Source organism: Vanessa cardui, chromosome 3 (genome assembly GCF_905220365.1).
Source record: "Vanessa cardui chromosome 3, ilVanCard2.1, whole genome shotgun sequence".
In the NCBI taxonomy this organism is placed as follows: domain Eukaryota; kingdom Metazoa; phylum Arthropoda; class Insecta; order Lepidoptera; family Nymphalidae; genus Vanessa; species Vanessa cardui.
The window spans coordinates 6,056,059-6,079,878 of record NC_061125.1 but is presented as its reverse complement, the minus strand read 5'-3'; the positions used below and the strand labels follow the sequence as shown (position 1 = coordinate 6,079,878).

The following is a 23,820-nucleotide window of genomic DNA, read 5'->3' as shown; positions in this document are numbered from 1 at the left end:
TTCCAAAAAAACTATACATATTAGCAATACCCAAGGCTTTTGAGCAGCTGAGACGTAGAATAGAGGTGCAGCGTATCTTCGCTTGAAGAAGACAGCGAGATCCGAATAAACGAGGAGAACAGAAATAGAATAGCGTGACCTTCCTGAAGAACGTGCCAGCCTATTCCAAGCAATGGACTGGAGCAATGAACTGGAGTTTGATTCGATAGTCTGTGACTATTACGACAAATTTCTAAATTATAATGAAACAAATATTTCATTCATCATTTGCCAGCCTGTCTACCTGTGATATCAAATATATATCATAAGTGGCTAATTAAAGTGAAAATAGTTACATTTTTGCGTCATGACGTTTTATCTTTGTTCCCACTTATCCACAATTACAGTCATGTGTTCTAGTTATATATATATATATATATATATATATATATATATATATATATATATATATATATATATAAATACACATACAGTATGTTATTACAGTCATGTTACACATGTACATGTTATTAGGAGTCGAGATGCCAGGTAAGAGGCCCAGTGGTAAGAACGCGTGCATCTTAATCGATGATTGCGGGTTCAAACGCAGGCAAGCACCGCTGATTCAGGTGCTTAATTTGTCTTTATAATTCATCTCGTGCTCAGCGGTGAAGGAAAACATCGTGAGGAAACCTGCATGTGACAAATTTCATAGAAATTCTGCCACATGTTTATTCCACCAACCCGCATTGGAACAGCGTGGTGGAATATGTTCCAAACTTTCTCCTCAAAAGGGAGAGGAGGCCTTTAGCCCAGCAGTGGGAATTTACAGGCTGTTGTTGTTGTTGTTTGTTGTATGTTATTACATATTTATATTATTATTATTTTGCGCAAGAATCAAGACCGATTTTATTAATGGCAACTATTCTTAACGGAGTATGGACAAATTATATTGTTCAAGTATGTGTAAACAATACAAGCTCACTAATACATATCTTATGAAGGAAACGACCAAAGCCAGTTCAAAAGCAGGATCAATTTCATAACGCAAGTTCTAGATGTGACAAACTCTATAACTATTTCAACTTTGATAACATCAAGATTTAAATAGATTATACAATTGACTTGAAATGTTATTGTTATCGTACTTAGTGCATCGATGTGTTTTTAATAAAATACAACATATATTGATTGTTACTTATGTAATCATATTAAAATGTTTAAAATTATGTCTCCGTGGACTAGGTTTTTTGACATTACACTAATACGTGTTTAACTTGCGGTTACATTTGAATATATACACTTTACCGGGAGGATTTCTTCGAAAGCAGTAATAGAATGGCAAGTTCCAAATAATAAGAAAATAAATATAATTAGGAGAAGCCTTTGAAATGTCAGATTTATAAATGTCAAAAGAATAAAGATGTACCAGCTGTGCCCGAGACTTACTGCGCATTTAAATTTAGCAAAATAGTTATTGTTGTAGCCAGAGTTACACCTTATCACATCAGCTATCTGCCAGTGAAAGTCTCGTCAAAATCGGTTCATCCGTTTATTATTCAAATAGACATGCAGAAAAAATTGTAAAAAATGCTATTTTGGTATATGTGCCCTGTATACATACGTATGCATTTCGTAAAAAGCGATCAGATACTCCAATTTTATTATATGTACCTATAGATTTTCTTTTTCTTTTTTTCAGTGAAGCAATCACAATCATCTGATGGCGCAACATCTACCAAGGTAGTTATTAGCTCACCATTGCAGTGGTTACACTTTACACCATCATAGCCGCCTTATCGATGGGTGACTTCTTCTTCATTTACAACATCAAGGAGACGCTTCAAACCGTACTAAAAAAACTAAAACTGGTAAAGTTTCTTGAATCTGTTGTCTACTCACAACACACACTATCTATCCCAAAATTTGTAAAGCCAATCTTTAACGATAGACTAACTGGTAAGGTTTTATTTACCCCATTTATACATCATTCATCAGTAGCAGCAGGAAATCACAAAGCACAACCACCAGAAAATAAAACTTTATCCCTATGAAGTTTAATCTTATTTAATTTAATAATTCTAATGTATTTGTTTATGTAAACAGAAAGCATGTAATGTAATATATTCGTTTATTATAATGATTAGTAAGTTTGTGTTTTTCGCAATAACGACACCTAAGTTTGCAACTGTACTTAACATTCCATCTATAAGATAAGGTTTTCCCAGATATGACTTCGATTCTAATTCCGATAGTATTTGTAAGGAAACGTTTTGTTGACGGCGCAGTGAGTTGAGTCGAGTGAAGTGCAGTTGAGTATTGAACTATTTTGTAAGTTGGTAAGTGTCTTGATAATTCAATTGTCTCGTTACGTAGCGAATAGCTTAAAACGAAAATACCGAGATGCTTGGTGCAAAACCCTGGTCAGGTGAATAACAGAGTATTGAGTAAATGTACCTCAATGTAAATCTCAGTAGCAGTCTAGAACTTAGGAGTTACCAAGTATTAACTCATACTTACCCCTTGCCCCGAAAAATGTCTAAGACCTTGCTCGTGAACTAAACTGAAATATTATATAGCTATGTAAATTTAATGAAAAGTTAACATGGCGAATTATATCATGTTAGGGACACTCACTGAGATACACATCTATAACAAGCGTACATAATACCAACCAGTAACCAACCTACGTGGAAATATATGTTACTTTAGCCTATGGTAAGATACATCGACAGGTAATCGGGGATTTTTTTTTTAAATACAGGATAAGAATTGTGGAATATGTCTGTTAGTTTGTTTTCAACGCATACGAATGCACCAATGTTTATATCATACTTGCTTGTTTTACGTGTCGGCTGTGGCCTCTGCGTAAAGCTACGGATACACTATGGAACATATTAAATGATTTATTACCCCAGTTGAACGATTAAGAAGGATATTTATAATCTGATCACAACTAAAACCTGTATGTGTTTAAAGATGTCAGAAATTAAAATTATTTGATTAGAGTCCGATTTATATTAAATACAAATAAGTTATACATTCTACTTTGTCTAAAAATATACAAGAAACTCAAATATTTAGTAGGTGTTTTTGTTTCGAGAACAGTAGTTATAAATAATTATGTCCTTCTAACACATTGGCCACGACATTAAATCAATAGAGAGAAAAAACTGCGCAAGACTTGCTATAGTGCACAACTATGTGCCATAGTAAACTCTCTATTCTGGTATGTTACGAAAAAGCCGTTATACGTTCTGATTGACATGATCGAAATAAAATCAAGCATAAGAAGAACGCTTTAAGTGTTCTTGAGGCACGACAGTGTACCAACCTTCTGACTGTGGGCTGGTGTTCTGAGGTGATTTGATGATTGAAAAAAAAATTACTGACTCGACCCTCATCCGAAGACCTTGATATCTATCGGGCCTTCTATGCTAACGCAGCAGTCACACTAAATATTTTATAAAAATAAATTATAGTAAAGCAATAAATAGATAGTGTGTACCTTCCTTTAGTCACCAAACAGTCGCGATTGCGAAGTAAGGAAGTTTGCGTTTACAATTAGGGACATGACACTGAAAATATTTGACGACAAATGCTCTTCAATTTATAACAGAAACTATTTAAAATAGTTAGCATTTAATTTATTTATATCTTTATACACTTAAAATTAATAAAAATGTGATTTTTTTATAATTAATTTATTGCAATATTAAGTATTCAATGAAGTCAGGAGAAACATTTATCATATTTATACATTGTATTATTACATTGCTTTATAGTATTTTACTTAGAAATACATATATTACTACATTAGAATTATAAAATCAAGACTCTTGCCAGTCTTGAATGCGTTTATCTCTTTCGTTATTCTCTTTTAAATTGGCTGAGTTATTATGAGTCAATTAAAGACTTTTCTTATCCTTATCTCACCTGTACCAATCGGGTGCGAACGAGTAGGTGGTAAATTTATTTTTTAAATAAAAAAAATATTTTTAGTTTGTGATTAATATTTTTTAGCTTGTGTTTATTGGTCAGTACAGTTAACATCTTTATATTACTTCAGATTGTATCTATGGATGATTTATCAAACACTTACAGTTTAAACCTATCATTAAACTTTTATATCACTGGCCATAACTTTATCATTTAAATGAAGATTGTTCTATAATAAAAAGTAAAACATTGCTTACTTTATCTTATGAGGAATGCTTAAACGTAGAGAATGAAATATAATCACTTTCACTCCTATGGTTGTCACATAAAAAGCATTCATTCGTTCATTCATTCAGTAGCTGTTTGGAGCTGGAAAGTACATAAAGCAGCATTATTATGACACTTCAAAATTAAGTAAGTAACCAGAGTTAATACACAATTGCACATGTATGCCTGCACTGTGACATATTCTACGTCGAGATTTTTATCCAGGCAGAATCGTATCTTTTTCATAAGTATATGACACGTGGAGTAATCTATTGTGGGGCACTCCTTCGTGAGTGAATGGATTTGGAGTTGAAAAAATCCCGTTTTCATTCATTAATAGCTATATTTCTAAAAAGGCGGATTTTACATCAGAATTTAGCAGAAAATTTTAAACCTCAGCAGTCAGTATGTAAAGAAGATATGTTTGTATGTAATTAGTCTGTGCAACTGTTGTTTGTCGAGGAGAATAAACAATCGAGTGTCAACACTTGAAGGAGCGATGACTCGGTGCGCCGGCGCAATGAATGTGACGCTGCCTTGAAATGAACATGGAAACGCATTTCTGTTTACTTGTATTTTTAAGTTTAATTTTTAATATGTTTAAGTAAATTGAAGGCTCACACATTCAATGTCAGATATATTTTTAAACATCATTGAATTTTAATATTTTATTTAAATTTGTAATTCTAAATTTTTAAAAGTCTTATCATCAATGTACCGAATAAAAATTGTCAAATAAATTGTAAACACTCCGTATTCAGAGGCATTTGTAATCTATATTATTAGGGATCAATAATAAAGGAACATAATTGATATTCGGACATAAATCCAGTGTACAGGTCCGTATAGGCGTTACTATTCTTTGACGCATAGAAATATATCACGCGATAAATGTTGAACAAACAAATATTTATTTAAATTTTAAAGAAAATTATGTATTTATATAAGAAAAATATGTTTGATTCTTTGGTTCATCGGATAATAATTCCCTTGTAATCACTAGATTATCGCCGCCCACTGGGCTTCCCATAGAGTTCGATTGTAAACGTTGTAGCGCACGGAGCATGAATGTATGAATTAACATTAGTTTTTAAAATAATTCATTAGAATATGGAAAGTATCCAAGTACACGATAAAGTTATGTGCGTGAGGTATTCGAAAGTGGCATGCGTTCGAACAACTTGATTAATTTTAATATCAGCCAAGTTTGAAATTAAGAGAAGGTGCGAGAACATTGATTGAACCCTTAGAATTATTGAATATATTAATTTTGTTGTTTTATTACTTTCTATGTGGACCGTATATTTGAATTAATAAATTCGTTTATTCTACGTTCGCTGCACTCGATCACGTACCCACGTTACACCGGTCGTATTGAATAAATTATTGTCAATAAGTTTTTATATTGTTTTATTGGTATGAGACTTCGTGAGTTTTCTATATTAACATTATATGAGCGAGCTTGGATCTGTTGCAACATGGAGTTTTATGCTCATAGATATGTAGTAATGGAAGCGTTGCATTTGACGATTATTATATCTTACTATTATCAAGCAGTTAACAGATTAAATATTATTTTCTGTATCGGAAATATGATATGGCATTAGGGTGTGTTCATACTTTTTTTTTGGATTGTTTGTACACAGGTTTAAGATAAAATTACAAGCAAATAATTGTAGTATATTTTTCTTATTTTTTACTTTTCTTTTTTGAAATAGACGATGAAGATTACTGATGTTAGAGGTTATAACCAATGACAGAGTTTCGTGCTTAACATTGTACTTACTTTATTAGCCATTTTTTACATTACCAACGCCTCACAAACTTTAGGAGCTAAGATGCCAATATGCCCGTAGTTACACTGGCACACTCACTCTTCAAACCGAAATACATGGCGTTATTATATCTGATGAGTGGGTATCTTGCAGAAAGTTCTAGCAGTAGGTAACTAAGCATTATAAATATACAAGATATAATAATTACATATTTATCAAATAGCTTTAGCAATACAATAGACACCCATTATCAAACCGCGCGTGTTGTAAATTGACTTTATACGATATTATTGCCTCAAATTCGAAAAGGATCGAAATCATTTTAAGAGCAAAAGCCTACCCAAGGGTCATCAGGATGGTCACTAAAATTATTTTTATTTTTACTGAAATGTTATGAAGCGCACAATCATCTATATAGATTATCAAAATAAATTATATAAATACTGTTACTGAACAAAGATAATTTAAACGCAAGAAAAAATGTATAACTTTTTTAACAGTAATAATTTTTAAATTTGGAATGTATGAATAAAACTTTCATAAGTAAATACATTTAGCCACACAAATAAAGTCGCGTTTTCATAACAAATGAAATCAGTAACTAATCAATCTGTTAACCAGCACTATGATGCCCAGTGTACCTATTGTCAAATTTAAAACTCTAAAGTGATTTCACAATACATTTTATAGCGTCACGGACCTATTCGTTTATTGATATTTTACAGATGTTTAATATTACTACGAGCATAAATGTTTAATTTATCGCTCAGTCTCTAATATACCATTTCATTCATTTTATGGATGCACAGACAAAATTTATCTCTTAAGATTCGTGTGTAATTTGATTTGGTTGAATATGAAATTATAGAATGATTACATTTTTATTATGTTTTGCATAATCCATAGATAGTAATAAGAGTGGAAATTGAAAAGAATGTGTGAATACTGCATTTATAATTTATGATACGTTTTATTTATAATGCCGTGTAATAAATAATTTCGTGTACAAAAAAAACGTTTGAAGTGGAAGTCGAGAATTCCGGTCAAGTGAGTGTCAAGTCATGCGTCTAAGTAGTTTGTCGTAGAGCGAAAAAATAACATTTTTTTTTTCTTTTCGTATTTTTAATTTGACATCTCAATTTTTTAGCATTATTAACAACAAATATTATTATTATTATTTGTTTGTAATTATCACTTATATCGTGTTTAAGGAACTTCACTTATTAAGTAATAAATTATAAAGAGGAAAACTTTGTTTGCTTGGTTGTAATGAATAGGCTCAAAAACTACTGGATCGATTTAAAAAAAATCTTTGGAACACTATTTGGAAGCTATATTATTCAGGAATAATATAATAATAACATAGGCTAAATTTTATTTTGGAAAAAATAGGGTTCTCTAAGGTTCTTGGGATTTTCGGACACAAGGTCTAAAAAATCAACCAGAATCATCTTCTTCTTCTTCATTTTTTTTTTAATTTTTTATCTTTATGGGTTATTTTGATTTTCTTTTGAGATACGCAATCCTGTCACAAATCCGATATCGACGCGGACGCAGTTGCAGTCGCGGTTAGAAGCTAGTTAGTTATATTTTTACCTTTAAAGTATGTGATATTTTGTAATACAAGTGACATATATTTTTTCTATTTCCTTTTAATTACCATAATGTAAGTCAGGGATGGATTGGTGGTTAGAGACTCTTACCGGAGATTGTAGGTTCAAATCCATCTTAGCGCTAATGATTTATCAATTTTTAATTTATTATCGTGCTTCGCGAACAAGGAAACACACACGTACTGAAAGATTTTCAATTACAAGGTGTATGCATCACCACCACAACCACCCGCATTAAATCAGTGTGGTGATAGAAGCACGAAACTTCACCTTGAGAAAAGAGCCCTCAGCTCAGCTTTGAGATAACTCCTAATTATGTTATGTTAGAATAATTTTGATGACATACTGTGCTACAGATACCTTTAACTATAAACAAAAGCAATAAAAACAATAATACTTGAAAATATTTATTTCGATTTTATTTGTATGCTGTGCGTTTAAATAAAAGTACAACTTTGTTATTATTACTCTTTATTATAGCTATGATAACATTTCTAATTCAGGGAGCTATTTATTCAAATCGCTGTGACCCTTGCCTTATGGTAATTCTACTAATGCCAATTAAAATGTTAACAATAGCTCGGCAAAGCCACGGCTCCATTGAAACGGACCGGTTTGGCACAAGCTTATTGCATCCTACATCTTTATCCAATTCAATACGAATCCTATTTTAACACAAATCTCTTAAAGTTTTATTATTAGACAGTCTTATTGCATTACAATAAGAACTAAAATCGATTGAAGTTTTTATAGCGTTGCGTAGTTTTGTAGTTGTGGTGTGTACTTTACAATAAAGATTTAAATATGCATTAGAGCTAACGAAAGAGTTTAAGCTGTGATTCCATTGTCAGAATCTAATGTATAGTGATGTTCGATCTGATATTAAAATCGTTACGTATTAAATTTGTAACGTTATTTTTATATGCATTTAATAGGGCCGTGCATAGAGTAGATTTTTATGAACGATTTTTGAAATACAAAGAAATAAATTACATTAACAACATCGGAGATTATCAGAAATTACCAAATTTCCTAACAATCAAATAGATTTAAAATTTTATAGTAATAATAAAAATATTTTGACGTTAAATTTTTATACGTTTAGAAAGGAGGCGCATCAATAAAATTTAATCTTTACAAAGCGTTTCGTTAACAAATAACGAAGAACATCAATCAAAAAAATTTCCAAAGTAACACCCCGTTGTGGTGACAATGGGGAGTCGATACAAGATAGTGGGGCGGAAATAAAAACCAGTAACGCTTCCGATTTCACCCTCGTGCTTCCGAACGATATCTATAATACCATATTAAAATCAATGATTGTGTACCGTGACTTCGTCGTGCCAATGCGTAAAACCGTTCTATGAGTGTGAACATTCACATTACCACACACAGTCTCTTAAACATTTTAACCCCGGTAAGAGTAACTGTAATCAAATATAATATATATAAGCTGACATAGGAAGGTTATGTACCTTCCTATCCTACATATTCTACCGCCGAATAGAGCTACATACTTAGTATTATGGTTTGGTACGTGACTAATATATATTTTGAACTTTAACTCCAAGGAAGGACAAAGACTACTTTTAAGTCTACCACCTGACTACCGATCGTTAAAAGCGATCGGACCCGTGCGCAATAATAAGTATTAAATAATAAAAGAAACACAATTCTCTAAAATCAAATACAATTTATTCATTTTACAACTTCGATTTTTAACCAGTAAATAGAGTGGTGTCAAACATATTAATAAACATTATAAACTACGACGCTTAAATAAAACAATTACTGTACCTACGTCTAAATTGAATAAAATCGATATTGCAATCGAATCGTACAATTTTAATTGACAGGTATTTAAGTAGGCAGCTTAATTATTCCTTGAAAACAATATAAAAAACAAACGTTATTGCTTTCGCTAGGCTTAATCGATTGCGCACTCTTAATTTACATTCCGGCCTTCATTAAACCAGAGGTGTGATAAAGATAAACATCAATGTCGTAGTTGTATAATGAACGGCATTGACTTTGACTGCAGATCACCAAAAACGATACATTGTTCTGTATATGAAATTACAGATCGCGATAATATGTACAACGTACGCAATGTATTACGCACTATAAGCTACAATGGTTTTTATGCCAGTGTAATAAAGGATTTTTTAGCATCAAAGATTATGGATATGAATGTCGCGTGTGGTCCGTGATAGTAACAAATCACACGTGTTCGCAAATCAATTTGTTTTGCGTCAGCGAAATGATGGATTGTACGCACGCGGCGCAACCCTTCACTATCGAGGGATTTGGGGCGTGAAGGGTAAATGAATAAATTAATAAAGGTTCCTAAATTCTGCAGCTGTGTGCTTGCATCTGTAATGCGATTCTGCATTTGAAATACAAGAGCAAATATTTGCTTCAACTTATGTTAACAAGTTGATATTGTAATTATAATCTATACTTCGCACAGATAAATAAAACTGAAGTGATATCAATATAACTGTCATTATAAAGTTAACGTGTCAGTTATCGAAACCAAAACAAACGTTATCTTTATATTTTTCTATCTGTCTGTTTTTTCAGATAAATTCTTAAAATAGGTAAAAAATACAACTGTAAATAATAATATTATAATGTTTTTATTATATAGGGAGTATTCGCCCTATAACATTGCATTTTTTTCAAATTTATTTAGTCTTTTTAAAATTTTACAACTTATTTCAACATAAATTCTGTGTTTACATTTATTTATTGCTATATTTTTAAAGGAACCTCAGGTTCGGTTTCTTACATATGATTACGTTTTCAATTTTCCATGGATAGAAGCACAAAAGTAACGCTGGTAAAACCAAAGGACACAGCAAGTTATAAACCAAATGACAAGCGAAATGTATTTTTTCTTTTGTTTTGTTATTTATTCGAAATTTAAATTATGTATAAGCTATACGAGACATTCCTTGTCTATATTATTATTTACTGTATGATTTCAGGTAGGTAACTAAAGTCTTGATCAGAACGAGTAATACTACAAATAAATAAAAAACTCAGTGGTTTTGGCGTAAGAGCCGGCAAGCGGGCAGTAAATAATAAAACGAACGATCGTCTTATCAGAGATCTGTTTAAATGGCTGTCGTAGGCCAGGATATCGGATTTCTGTTTATTGCTGCAGACGGTAGCTAAGCTGCCCGACGAGTGAGATGTTCGCGAGATCATCTGATAGTTGATCGTTTAGCTATTGAATAGATGCGATGCTATCCGCAACGTGTTTTCGGGTTTCCTTCACACACTCGTTAGCAAGTACTTATTCGACGCAATCGCGAAATGTAGACGTCAAAATATATAATAAAGAGTTACATATTATGTTTAAACTAGAATGCGTTTTATCAAGGCCCTAAATTATTAATATTGTGTTTCTTAAATACATACATCCTAAAATGTTTATATATATAAACTCAACATTTACTTCTGGCCGTAGCTTACTTCGAAGTTATCAGTAATAATTCGATGAAAAATAATAAATAGTAGGTAAATAGTTCGAATATACTTTATGAATAAGAAATAGGATACTATTATTTTAATTTAATATTTTTGTATCCATAAATCTTTTGCGAGGAGTTAAGTGTCATACAGGTATGTATGACACTTAACTCCTCGCAAACTGATTGGACCGATTTCAAAGAAATTTTTGTGTTTTAGGTGCTGTGATCGGAATCTTGATAAGATCTAGATTCCGAGTCCGGTGAACCTAGATTAACTCAGGACGGAAAGCTCGTATTTCTATAACAAATCACAATTACATAGCTTTATTGACACTAACGTTCGGCGAATAACAAAACGATGTAAGAATTTTTATACATATAATAATATAAAGTCGTATATCATATTTTGTAACCAGATAATTAGAACGAGCCATCTGAATTATATTTAATATAATACTAGCTGTATATGCGATGCCCGCTGTCACATATCACGCGGAACAGACTGGCTGTCCGATAAAATGTTAATAATCGTAAAGTTTTGAAATAATGTATTTATATTGAACGTTAATAGCATGTCAACTTTTATAATTTCTGCAGGCGTTTCGATTCTTCATTTATCTTATGAATATATTTTTCTATGCATGTAGGTTATATATAATATTACTGGCCGTTTCAACTAACAGCTGATGCCATTTACTACTGAAGGATAGTCATTAACGAGAGCGATGCCTGTCGAGTAAAATACCACGTTTGATTAAACTATAAAATACATTGTAATTAGATAGTTTTTTTTTTCATTTCAATACAGATGATTAAAAGGTTTATACTTCATTTATTTCAATTAAATTATTGAGTAAAAAAATTCAATTACTGAGTATTTGGGTAGTTCTTCTCAGTAGATTCTACAATTAAACTATTAAACTACATTCAATTCAATCTTGTGACATGACCGTTCAAAGGTGCGAGATTAATTGAAAAATTAATGTTCTTTTTTGTACTTTAGAACGTAAGTATTTTTTTATGGTATAGGTTGGCGGATGAGCATATGGACCACCTGATGGCAAGTGGTCACCGTCACCCATAGACAATGAAAGTGTAAGAAATCTTAACTATTTCTTACATCGTCAATGTGCCACCAACCTTGGAACTAAGATGTTATGTCCCTTGTGCCTGTAGTTACACTGGCTCACTCACCGGCAGACAACAATACTGACTACTGTTATTTGGAGGAAGAATAACTGATGAGTGGGCGGTACCTACCCAGACGGGCTAGCACAAAGCCCTACCACCAAGTAGTAAAATCTTTTGTTGCAATTAAATACATTATCTTAAGAAAGTGATTGCCTTAACTTTGATATTACCGGGCTTAGTTATTCCTGATAGGCTGATCGAGATTGAAAGAGCATCTTGATAATTTTGTCAAACTAAGTATCAAAATCTAAATATATTTTATTCAAGTAGGCTTCGTATTGAGTAAACATCGTCGCTTAACAAACTATATTAAACAAAGTTACCACCGGTTCGGAATGTAGACTACACCGGTAAGTTTTCAGAAGTTACTTTTCTCAATTTAAAAAAAATACAAAGTCGTGTTAGTTAAATACAATTATTTAAATTAATATTTACTGCCTAAAACTCAACGCCATATTATAGCATACTGTGGTAGTATGTCTAGATAGTCTGTCAATGCTAAGAATGCGTCGAGTAGCTAAAAGCTGGTCCCAATTATTAGATAGTAAAGTAGTATGATGTTTGGAGAGTGTTAAGCGTAGCTGTCACGCGCACCAATATAATCACGTTCATCTTTTGTTTTAGTCATTTTGTAGTGCGATACATTAGATAACTAGGTATATGAACAATATAAGATTGTTTTATTAACACAATAAGTGTTGTTGTAGTCTTGTCGGAATTTTTCTGATATATAGCCTCCTTGCTGATTCAAAGATATTAAATAGTTATTATAATATATTATTTTTAATATATTGAGTTATATTCTCTACTGTATACCTTGTAAAATAATTCTTAAATGTATTTGTTGTAAATAGTAGTATTAAGCTAAGTTGTTATTGGGTTAAATAAATAAAGAAAATTATATATTCGATATTTGATTTACTTCTTTTCAACCGACTTCAAAAAGGAGGAGGTTATCAATTCGTCTGTATTTTTTTGTATTATTATTAAAAAATAATTCAACGCAAGCGCATTGTTACAATTTTCAACTTAATGCATAAAACAAAGCGTTATGAATATCTGTCGATGTCCAAAGTTCGATGTAGTTTGTATCCACAACTGAACGGTATCGTGACGGCAACATTGCCACTAGTTCCTGCAAGTTGCGGCGCAACATCCTGCCGCTTCCTACAGATCCTTGTTTTCGAACTAGGTTACAGCATCAGTTGATATAAACTACAATTTATGGCTTTTGTAACTATGTCGCAATATATTTATTTTTATACTATAATGAGAATGTTTCATGAATTCGCTTGCATGTCCGGATAAATTATATGATTTTTCACTCAATTTTTTTTATTGGAGAATAATAGACAGTACGACGCGTGAAAAATATTTTAAAAAATAATTATTTGTAATATAACATAATTTTCATACCACAGTAATTATTAGTATGGGTCTAGCTTAAAACCAGTTTAAAAAATGTTATTATATTATTTATTTATCATATAACTTAGCTATTGTTTATTTTCTAAGCCGATGACGCATTATCATCAATGGGTATACGGAGAACTAACCAAAATGTGTTAAAAGATTAATCACAATAAGGATACATAATAATTAATTATATTAATAATGATGAATCATAGTATAGTATATAAATATAGTATCTAATAGAATATTTAAATAGAATTCTAGTAAAACTAGAACGTTGGTAGGTGCGCCATTTATTTTATTTTGGTTCATCTATGGCATTTGACATTTCATATCATTTAATTTGAAAATATTGAAATATATGGAATAATGTTCAACGATCGCTTTTTAATGAATATATCGAAAATTAAAACATGATTTCATTGTTTGCATTATTTCTGGTTGACCAGAAAAGTTTTCGAAACATGTTTAGGAAAAATAATTAGTTGTTTATTTTACGGAATCTTTTTTTCTTCAATTTATTATGTTTTATATATAAAAATAACTGAGGCATGTTGCACAGAACAATAATAATGAATGATAAAAAGCGTCAATTTCCATACAGGACATTTTTATCGTTCTAACAGACACATTAACTAAAAGAAATACAAATGTTTAAGTAATTATCGTAATACACAATATTAATTACTCATTTAATCCGTATATCGTAAGTATAATCAACAGTTTCACTATAATGCTTTTTTATCTAACAAAAAAATCATTCATTTCCATTCGGTCTTTATTCGGCTTATTCTTAAGAGTGACAATGCACTTCCTTTTGAAAAAAAAAACTCAATGATCTACATAACAATATGCCTATTTAATTTCACACCAGAACAATAGTGCGTTCGTGCAAAAATCCCCGCATAAACAATAATGCATTTATTGCTACGTAAGCAACCCCTTACGTAGTATCGACTCGTATTCAGAACGAAGCCAACCTATCTTATACATCAAATTATATGCAATCAATATACAATATTGATACATTAAATAAGTAAATTACCTACACGATTATATATTTTAAGTGAACAATATGATTATAATTGAAGTTTCAAAAGAAAATAGATATATAACTAGTGCCTCATTTCGAATTAATGTACATAAACAGTTATGAAGATAGTGACTTTTAAACTGAAACCCACCCTCGATTGTCAAATCGCTTTGAGATGAACCAGTGAAAAATAAGTGTTAAGAGTAATGAATTAAATGTTCCTGGATGCGTCACCGATCGACGGAGCTGTAGGGCGACCGGTCGGGGCGAAAGTCGGCTTCGGCCACACAGTACGGACGCGGTACATAGCGCCACAGTCTCATCTAAGCCACAGCTATGCGCACATCCTCCCCATCATAGCCGAAAATTCCTCATTCGAAATACAGAGACGCGCGACGCGGCGCGAAAAACATCGCAACATAGCGCGATTTTTTTAACAAATTTTCCTTTTGAACTTTACGCGAACTGATTGAGAAGTTCCTGTTGGCGGCAAGCGGGTAAAGTTAGTGTTTGTGTCTGTAAAGTGCGTTTCGCATACTGCTTCTAAGATTATTTTTATTTCTGTGCGGTGTACCGAAACATTATGTTGATGTGAAGTGTTATTTTTTATTTGTGCATATTTTCATTTTGGATTTTTTTTGCTCCGGAATTTTTTGGTTTGTTGCTATTTATGCCATTTTATTTTTTAGATACAATTTTTGGACATATTAGGCGTATTTTTATATTTTTATTTTAGCGCAAGCTACACACTAATTTAATTAAAACCATGTTATAATTCTGACGTTGTGTACATAGTCCACAATTCCAAATAAATTAATCTATTACTTCACTTACTATATCAGTACTGAATGATTCCGTATAATCAATCAGGAGTCCATTAATTTCCTTCGACAAATGCTATCATTTTGTATTAACGGGTTTCTGACGAGTTGGAAAATATTCATTGCGGGCGGTGAGCGGCGATACCTTGATTAATTTACTATGTAAGATTATCAAGGCGCCACTATTGTATATATATTTTATTAACTCCAGCCACTATTTCTTATATTTAGTTTTTTTTTAATTAATTTAAATAGGACTACGGCTGCGTGATTTTTTTACATTAATTAATTTTAATGAATCTATTAAATATTTTAAATTATGATGTAGACTTAAATTTACTCGTTGAAATATTATTTAAAAATCTAATAATACCTTACATTACTACTAAGAAATAAAAACATAAACTTCAATAGACACTCATTTAAAAAAAATCGTAACGATAAGCAAAATGGTTTGTGTTAACGAAAAAAAAATCAAATTCTATTTTTAAAATAATTTTAAAAATATAATTGAATTTAACACGTTACATGATTTTTTAAAGTAGCGGTAAATATTTAATTGTAGCAATTATATTATATAATAAAATTAAACAACGTTTCATAATTGTTTATTTATTAATTATACTAAAATCTTTTCCCTTTGCACCACACTAAAGTTATTTCGTCGCTTTTAAGAAGATAATTTTATTTTCATACCATTTTCACTTCTAGGCAGACAGGTTTATTAATAATTAAATTTTGTCGTTAACGTGTATAAGAGTTTGTACATCCAATGTTTGTTTTAAAAATAACTTTCATAAAATTGTGATTTTAAAAAACCTTGCTTTTTCAAATTATAATAAAAACTTTATTGAATTTTAAAAATAATAATACATAAAATTAAAATAGTTAATTTATGTTAAAGTATTACGTAGTCCATTTTTATATTTATACTTTTTGGACGATTTCCAAATATATACCTGAAGAACAGTTGTTGCATTTGTTTTCAAGCAATTTTTAAACATTTATATGTTCATAAAAATTAAATAAAAAGATTGATGTATGTAGCAGAGAAAATTTACGTGAGGTTTAGTTTCCAGAAAAAAATAGTTCGTACCACCTTCAACTTGAGTTATATACTGTCAATATTTTGGTATATAAAATTGATGGCGTTATTATAATTAAAAAATATATTAAGACATCCTTTATTTTACATAAGGCCATATCCGACAGAACACCCAATTTTTAAACGAAGATCAGCCGTTAAAATCTGCTAATTAATTTGTAATATATATAACAATAATCGACTTAAAAATGGAAATATATTTATATCTTAAGTTAACGTAATACAATTTTATTACAACCCTATCCAAAATAAAAGGAAAAAGAGGGTGTAGTTAAATTCTATTTTCCTATTTAAGAGGAAAAAGTATTTTTGGATTTCAATAACTAAAAATTTGAAACTTCATTACAAGACACAGTTGGAGAAATACTTCTAGTCTTAATCATACAGAAGCCCAGTCCTGCAAACTGTTGGACTGTGGATAGATTTCTTCCGACTCATGCATGATGTGGTCTTTCAACGCTGCAAGGGATGCACAAATACACGAAAACCTAGTGATGCTTTTGCGGATCTGATCCTAAGATTCTCGTCCAAATTCTCGTGTTCTATCCACTGTGCCATATAAGCCTTTCATCGTTCTGAAATCAATTTATTTATTTGAATTCAAGCTATTCATAATTTATATAACAAAATATATATCGAATACGAAAATGATTTCAAATATTTATTTATGTAACCTCTTCTCAACTTCGCTTACATAAGACTTCAATTTGTGCACAAATCGCTTTCCTCGTAGCCTAGGTCTTAACTCTTATACACGGAGATGGGAAGTTTAGATTTCTTATAACAAGTCTAGTATATAAACAGTATTCATGACTAACCAATATTAGATGTCATGCTTATAAATATATACACATTAGTTCATTATTGATGTTAAATAGGTCAATTTGGAATTCAGAAATTTGGACCGAAATAATTGCGATAATCGCTTAACCACAATTAGGACAGTAGCATAAATATTTAAGGTTTTAAAATTATTAAATTGTTTTTGTAGCTAGCCAGTAGATTTACTTAAATAATATGTAAATTAATTTATTCAAAGTTAATTGTTAAAAAAATTAAGTCAAATATGCCTTTTTGGTATTTAGCTTTTCGTGACTGTTGTGTTTAATTGATACTTATCCTAGTTTGTTTTATAAATTATTCAATTACATAAATTGTTTTTGTTAAATTAAAAATATAATTCAATGTTACTTTAATTCAATAATATTTAAGAAGTATTGGGTGTTACGTCGCACAATTGATCTCAGCCAATTATATAAAAATGTATTTGTTAACCGTGGAGTATGTTAAACACTTGTATAACTCAAGATTTTGGCAAGACCTTCAAAAACGTACGAAGTATACTTAGTAGCGCTTACGCAGTAAATAACACGCGTCTATAAATTTAATTCTATTTGAAAATGGAATTTAAAATTTCACTCCCATATATCCCGCGGAATGGTGTTATTGACTCGTAGAAAATAACTTTATGAAACTGTCGCCATAGTTCTGGAGCGGATCTTCCGAACTGCGTTTGTTTGGAAACTTTAAAACTTACTGTACCTGACCGTAAAATAAACATTCTTATGCGTCACAGATAACTTAAAAGTTATAGGTGCTATTGTATAAAAGTTTAACTTCGGGATAATGTAATTTCCAGTTTGGCTGTATTGACATTTTAGAGGGCGAGTTTATTTTTAAATTACAATGCGCGAAAGTTTTATTTCTTTGTCACATTATGTTGATAGATAATACTGGATTGAGTAAGCAGTGTTTTTAATTAAATGTTGGGAAGCAAAAACATATATGTAATTAAGTGAATTACCCGATAAATTATTACAACACGTTATAAGAATGCACAATGTTTCCGGTAGTTTATAATATTTACGATATAAATTATATGCAAAAGAAGAAGGAATAACGCTCAGATTATGTCATGAGCCATTCAATCAGAAAAAATGATATTTGATATATATTACCTAAGTTATATAGCCACGCTAGACTTAAATTTTATTTTAGTAATATTCAGCTACCTAAAAAAAGAACATCAAATTATAAAATTCTGTTCTATTGATTCACCGATAAAAAGATACAAATAGAATTATTTTTGTATAGTATCGATTTGAAGGATGGCTTTGTAAATAAACACTTTCGATATAAAACTGTTCTACATGCTCAGCCAGTATACTCTTTGCCATCATTACGTCCATTTAATCAAACTAATCGACGTATATATTGATTGACTTATTGATATTATCTGTGTATTATCTTTTTGTCGTTAGTATCGCCTATACTTTGTATGATATAACAGGGGTGTTATTATGATTACAATTTAGAAAGTATCATAAAATTTCAAAGATATAAGGGAAGTATACTCGTACGTTGCGGCATATCTGTCTACTGTATTAACACGTCTTTACTGGCATTTTGTATAATACGCTTTCGTTCGTTTAGGCAGATTTCGCACATAGTTTCGCCGTCAGTTCACAACAGCCTGCCAGACATTACACAGTATAATGTTGTACTAACATTTATAATTTTATACTTCACTCAGCACTCTATTAAGTTCTTACTGCTATGTTCGGTACATAATTACTATTTGCTACAGTGTAGAGTTGCGTTGGGCTTGTGATGTATACATATTATTAACATTCGTTCTAGGACGTTTCATTTCACATAAGTAAATATTAATATTAAATGCTATTAGTGAAACTATGCACGATAAAACTCTTTTCATTCTAGGGCTGTAAGTGTTTTCTTTTGCATCTTTTATAAAAGACAAAAAATTGCTACAATGATTTATATTTTGTTAGAAAATTATGAAATTTTATAGTACGCAAATGTGATTTATAAATGAGTAGTCTACACAATTTATATATTCAAATGTTCTCTTGAGTTATAACTTAACACTTCTCTCACATAGTAAAACAGCGCAATGGTCTATAAAGCACTAGAACGATCTAAAAATCATAAATATTTCAGATTAAATTGTCCGCGTGTAGCGCATAGCGTTCGTTGCACCGTTTATGCGTTCAAAAACTTTTCGACGTCGGTGCATATATCTTGTGAGTACGCAACTTTTCGCAGTTCCAAAATAAAATGTCAGTTAAAACTTCAGTGATTTATGATTGGTTTGGATATTTTTACGGAAACGGTAAAGGTTGTTTTCGATGCAGAAGATGACTCGCTTCTTTGAGTAACGGTGTCGTTGATTGATTTTGTATGTTCTTATAAACATTTGTTCGAAGTATCGAAACGAAAGAACTTTCAGTAGAAAGAATGAAGAGAAATATTGTTGTGTTGTTTCATGTAACGAAGTATCGAATTGTAAATTAAAATATAAAAGGTTTCTTTATTAGACATGAACATTTTGTTGGTGATTAATTTTCGAAATTAAAGTGCTTAAATTGTTATTAAATGCATTTTACCTTTTTTTACATCGATACTATTAACTTTAATAAAATAAATGTCAACTAATTATTCTTCTAATTATAAACCAAAAATTTAAAGTTTTATTAAATGGAATACAATATACAAGTTGAAATATTCACAACTATTCACTAGATTCTCCTGCGTCCCAGAACGTTATTACCTCTGGAAATGGTTATTTGTTTTAAATGAAACATTTACTTAATAATTCATAATATAACGGGTACTTATTAATAAAATATTGAATTATATATATTTTTTAATTATAATTAGTCTTAAGAAATAGAAAAATCTGAAAATGAGGTCTAGTTTACAGTTTTCATTCAAGTGCGGCGTTCGTTTCAAATGAATATTTTCTTTTGCGCATTCAAGTAATTAACAGGTCAAGTAGCGCGGGAATGGCATTTCATAGAAAATAAATTCTTATTACGAAGGCTTAAGTTTGAGTTTTCCTTAAACGATATATTATTTATTTATACTTATTATATAGAAAGAGAATCAACACGTACATTTTGCGTCGACGTTGGAGTCACGGCCTTTAGAAGTGCAAGGTTTTCAGGTGCAATGTCGTTGGTTTTTCATTTGACCTGTTTTTAAGATCATTCAAAGTATAACTAAATGCGTAGATTATGAAGAATGTAAATTAAATTTAAAAAATTCTGACTCGTAGATTTTATGTTATATTTTTTGTAATGAGCTTGCGATTCGTAGACTTAGAATGTAGAAATAAAATACATATTTTCATATATTTTTATTCCACGAAATATACCAATACTATAATATTGTAATGCTGATTATAAGGTTTATTATATATTTGATTTGTACATGTAGTATGTAATCATGAAAGACAAAATGCGCTACGGATTTCGTTGATATATAAATATTTTTGTATTGTAATAGTATTATTTATTTAATGTGTGTTAATTATAAGTCTTATCGATGTACGATTTTTTAAGGTCCAAAGCGTTTATCAATTTTGAAATTTTAGAAGTAAAGTCGTTTTAGTTAAAGTTTTCTATTAAACGCCATGTTCGTAGATGCTCCGCTGCGTCTAATCGCTTAGTAACTTCGAACTACGTGTGGTCGGAACCACAAATGTGAATATAAGGCATAGTTTATAGAAGTGGCATACACAAGAAGTTGTAATACACGAGCTAATTTTTTAAAGTAGTTTTTCAGTTTTTGGGGGCTTATAATAAAACGTCGCATAATCTGTATTGAAACTTCTCATTATAAGCCTTAGGATTAGGGGAACAGAAATTTAAATTGCGTCTTAAGCAAATCGATATTATAGTGCTATATGTAGGTAGACAGATGACCACCTATTATTGTGTAAATAAAAATTTAAAAAAACATTGTATTGTATAAAATGTGAGTGTGAGAACTGACGTATTGTTTACGTTTATGAATTCTGAAATGTTAATTTAAAAAGTTACGTAATTACTGTTTACGTCAGTGTTACATTCAATATGTGTTTGTGTGTCCACAATGTACAGTGATAATATATGAATGAGTATTTAAAACATAATTTATAATCGATCAGACAATACACGAACATTTACTGAAATAATACCTCTATGTTCGAATGTAGACATTGGTAAAGTCAGCTGATTTTACAAATGCCGTTTCTCCCATTGCAAATTCTTTTAATCTTTACTTCAAATCAAACGTACCTGAGGTTCGTACAAAACCTTTATTTATGTATACTCAGACAGAAATCACCCTTTGCGTCGCCCGCTCGACGCATGGGAACCAAGAAAGCATTCAAAATGATTTATTGTAAATGGTTTTCTACTTTGTTGGCTAAAATAATAAGACCCGCGCCCGGATTGCTGTTCTAAATTCGATATTTTATTGTTACTTTTTGCTTTGCCGCATGCCGATACGCGCCACGAAATTTAATTTGCAATCCCTTTGTTAGCCCATTAGCCCCGCGATTCAATGAATCAGCGATATGGTAATCAACCGCTAAAACGAAAAAGAGAAGTTAATTAGTGATAAGAAATTAAATTAGAATCGTAAAGTGGGTGTTGCTGAAGTGCGACCTGAATGAGACATCGAAGATGCTCACTATAAAAACGTTTAAGAACGGTAGGAATTGCCGGTCGCTTTGTGTGGCGCGAACAATAGCATTCAACGTCCGGAATATTGACGCTTTGACTTCGAAGGTGTCATGAGAATTAGTGGACTATTATTGATCCATAGAAAACGCTATGGTCAAGCGAATAGTAGATAACAATAATTAGCTTGGACGCAACAAAAAGTGACATAAATCCCGCATAATAAGTTCCCGGGAGTGCAAAAAACGTCGTCCGAGTTTACCTGAACATCTACTTTTTTGCATGACTCGGAACGAGCGCGGACCGATATAATAAACACCTCAATTCCTGGCAAAGCCATTGTTTAATGATTTTCTGTTGTGATCTTGCACAATCTTCGACGGCTTGATTTTTTTATTGTTAGGGTTGCCAGAATAAAAAGGTTTTTGTATGTCTTAGTAGCGATTAAACAAAGGGAATGGGCTCGTGTGAAGGCGTGATTTATTTACTTAGCCCTTACAGTTCTCGCTTGACCGCCTTTTTATTGAAACGATAAAATCAGATTTAGTATTTAGCCAATATTAATGTTGCTCTTTTTGTTTCAGGTGCAATATGGAAAGAAACCTGGACACGATAATAGGAGACTTGTAATTTATATTTATGTAGCAAATTTTCGTTTTTCTTCCGCGATAAAACAAAGATGCTGGCGTGTGTTTTAAGGGAAGTGACCTCGATCGTCTTCTTTGCGATACAAATCCATTTGAGCGCGGCTGACAGCCGGTGCCTAGACAAGTACGCGAGTAAATGAATAGTTTAATTTAAATAACATTGACAATATTCGGCCTTACATGATAAAAATATATTAATCGAAATTGAAAAGAAAATAAATCGTGTGTTAATTAAGCTAGTCAGTCACAATAGTAGCAATAGTAAGTTACCAATAGAGGAAGTAAACTAAGGAGTAGTGTTCACTGGAAAGGCCACCACGGTGGTATGCTTTATATTGCACCTTGTATCGACTGCGCGCTGACTGGTCGCTACGTCACGTGGCTTCCCGGCGCGCGACTGCAGTGCTGGATGCTACTAACTGTATACACGTGAGTACAACTTCGTTTTATTTCTGTTTTATTTACTCTGTGTATTTAAAACACGATTGTAAAATATTAACCTGTTTGCAGGATTTCTTTAGAAGTCGATGATTTTAAAAGATAACATTGACTAGTATTATTTAAAGAAAAACCAAACATATATGACATTTTATGGTTTCTATTTATAACTAAAATAGAAAGTTATGAAATTATTTATTTAATGTGTTGTCTCATCCTAAAGTGTTGTCATATACAAGATGCGTTATTTCTATATTTCAACAATGGACTTAAATTAGCCAAAATGTTTATCGTAACGGCAATTTATAAAGTAAACACTTGAATAATTACCAAACAGTAGCCGAGCCGTTTGCTTTGAATGTCAATTAAAAATCATAAATTTATTCATAGGCTTAAGTAGTCTATCAGGTCTAGTAGGTAATCGCTTCAATTTCATTTATATGTCAATCAAAGTAAGTCTTGATGATGACATTTGAGTATGTATATTTGTTTGCTATATTGCAACTGTAAACTTCTGTTGGCGAATGTTAAATTAATTTCAAGTAGCAGAGTTGATTTATTCAATTATACGGACCAATGGTCTACAGTTTAATTTCAAATTCACAAATGCTATCCAGGTGGCTATTGTGGGCTGCTTTGCCGAGAAGGCCTT

The 23,820-nt window shown here is 31.2% G+C and overlaps 1 protein-coding gene across 3 annotated transcripts in view; it reads left to right on the top strand.

The window, feature by feature from the left end:
- The first annotated feature begins 15,016 nt into the window (after nt 1–15,016).
- Nucleotides 15,017–23,820, top strand: part of LOC124543730 — an 88,659-nt gene continuing 79,855 nt past the window's right edge. The window contains exons 1-2 of one of the 3 annotated variants that reach the window (XM_047122005.1): nt 15,017–15,186; nt 22,668–23,159. In XM_047122005.1, coding sequence (XP_046977961.1) covers nt 23,056–23,159 — 104 coding nt within the window. In that variant the 5' untranslated portion in view covers nt 15,017–15,186; nt 22,668–23,055. Of the gene's footprint in view, nt 15,346–22,667; nt 23,160–23,820 lie in introns of all 3 variants that reach the window. The other 2 variants (XM_047122006.1, XM_047122004.1) reach the window with 2 other exon arrangements.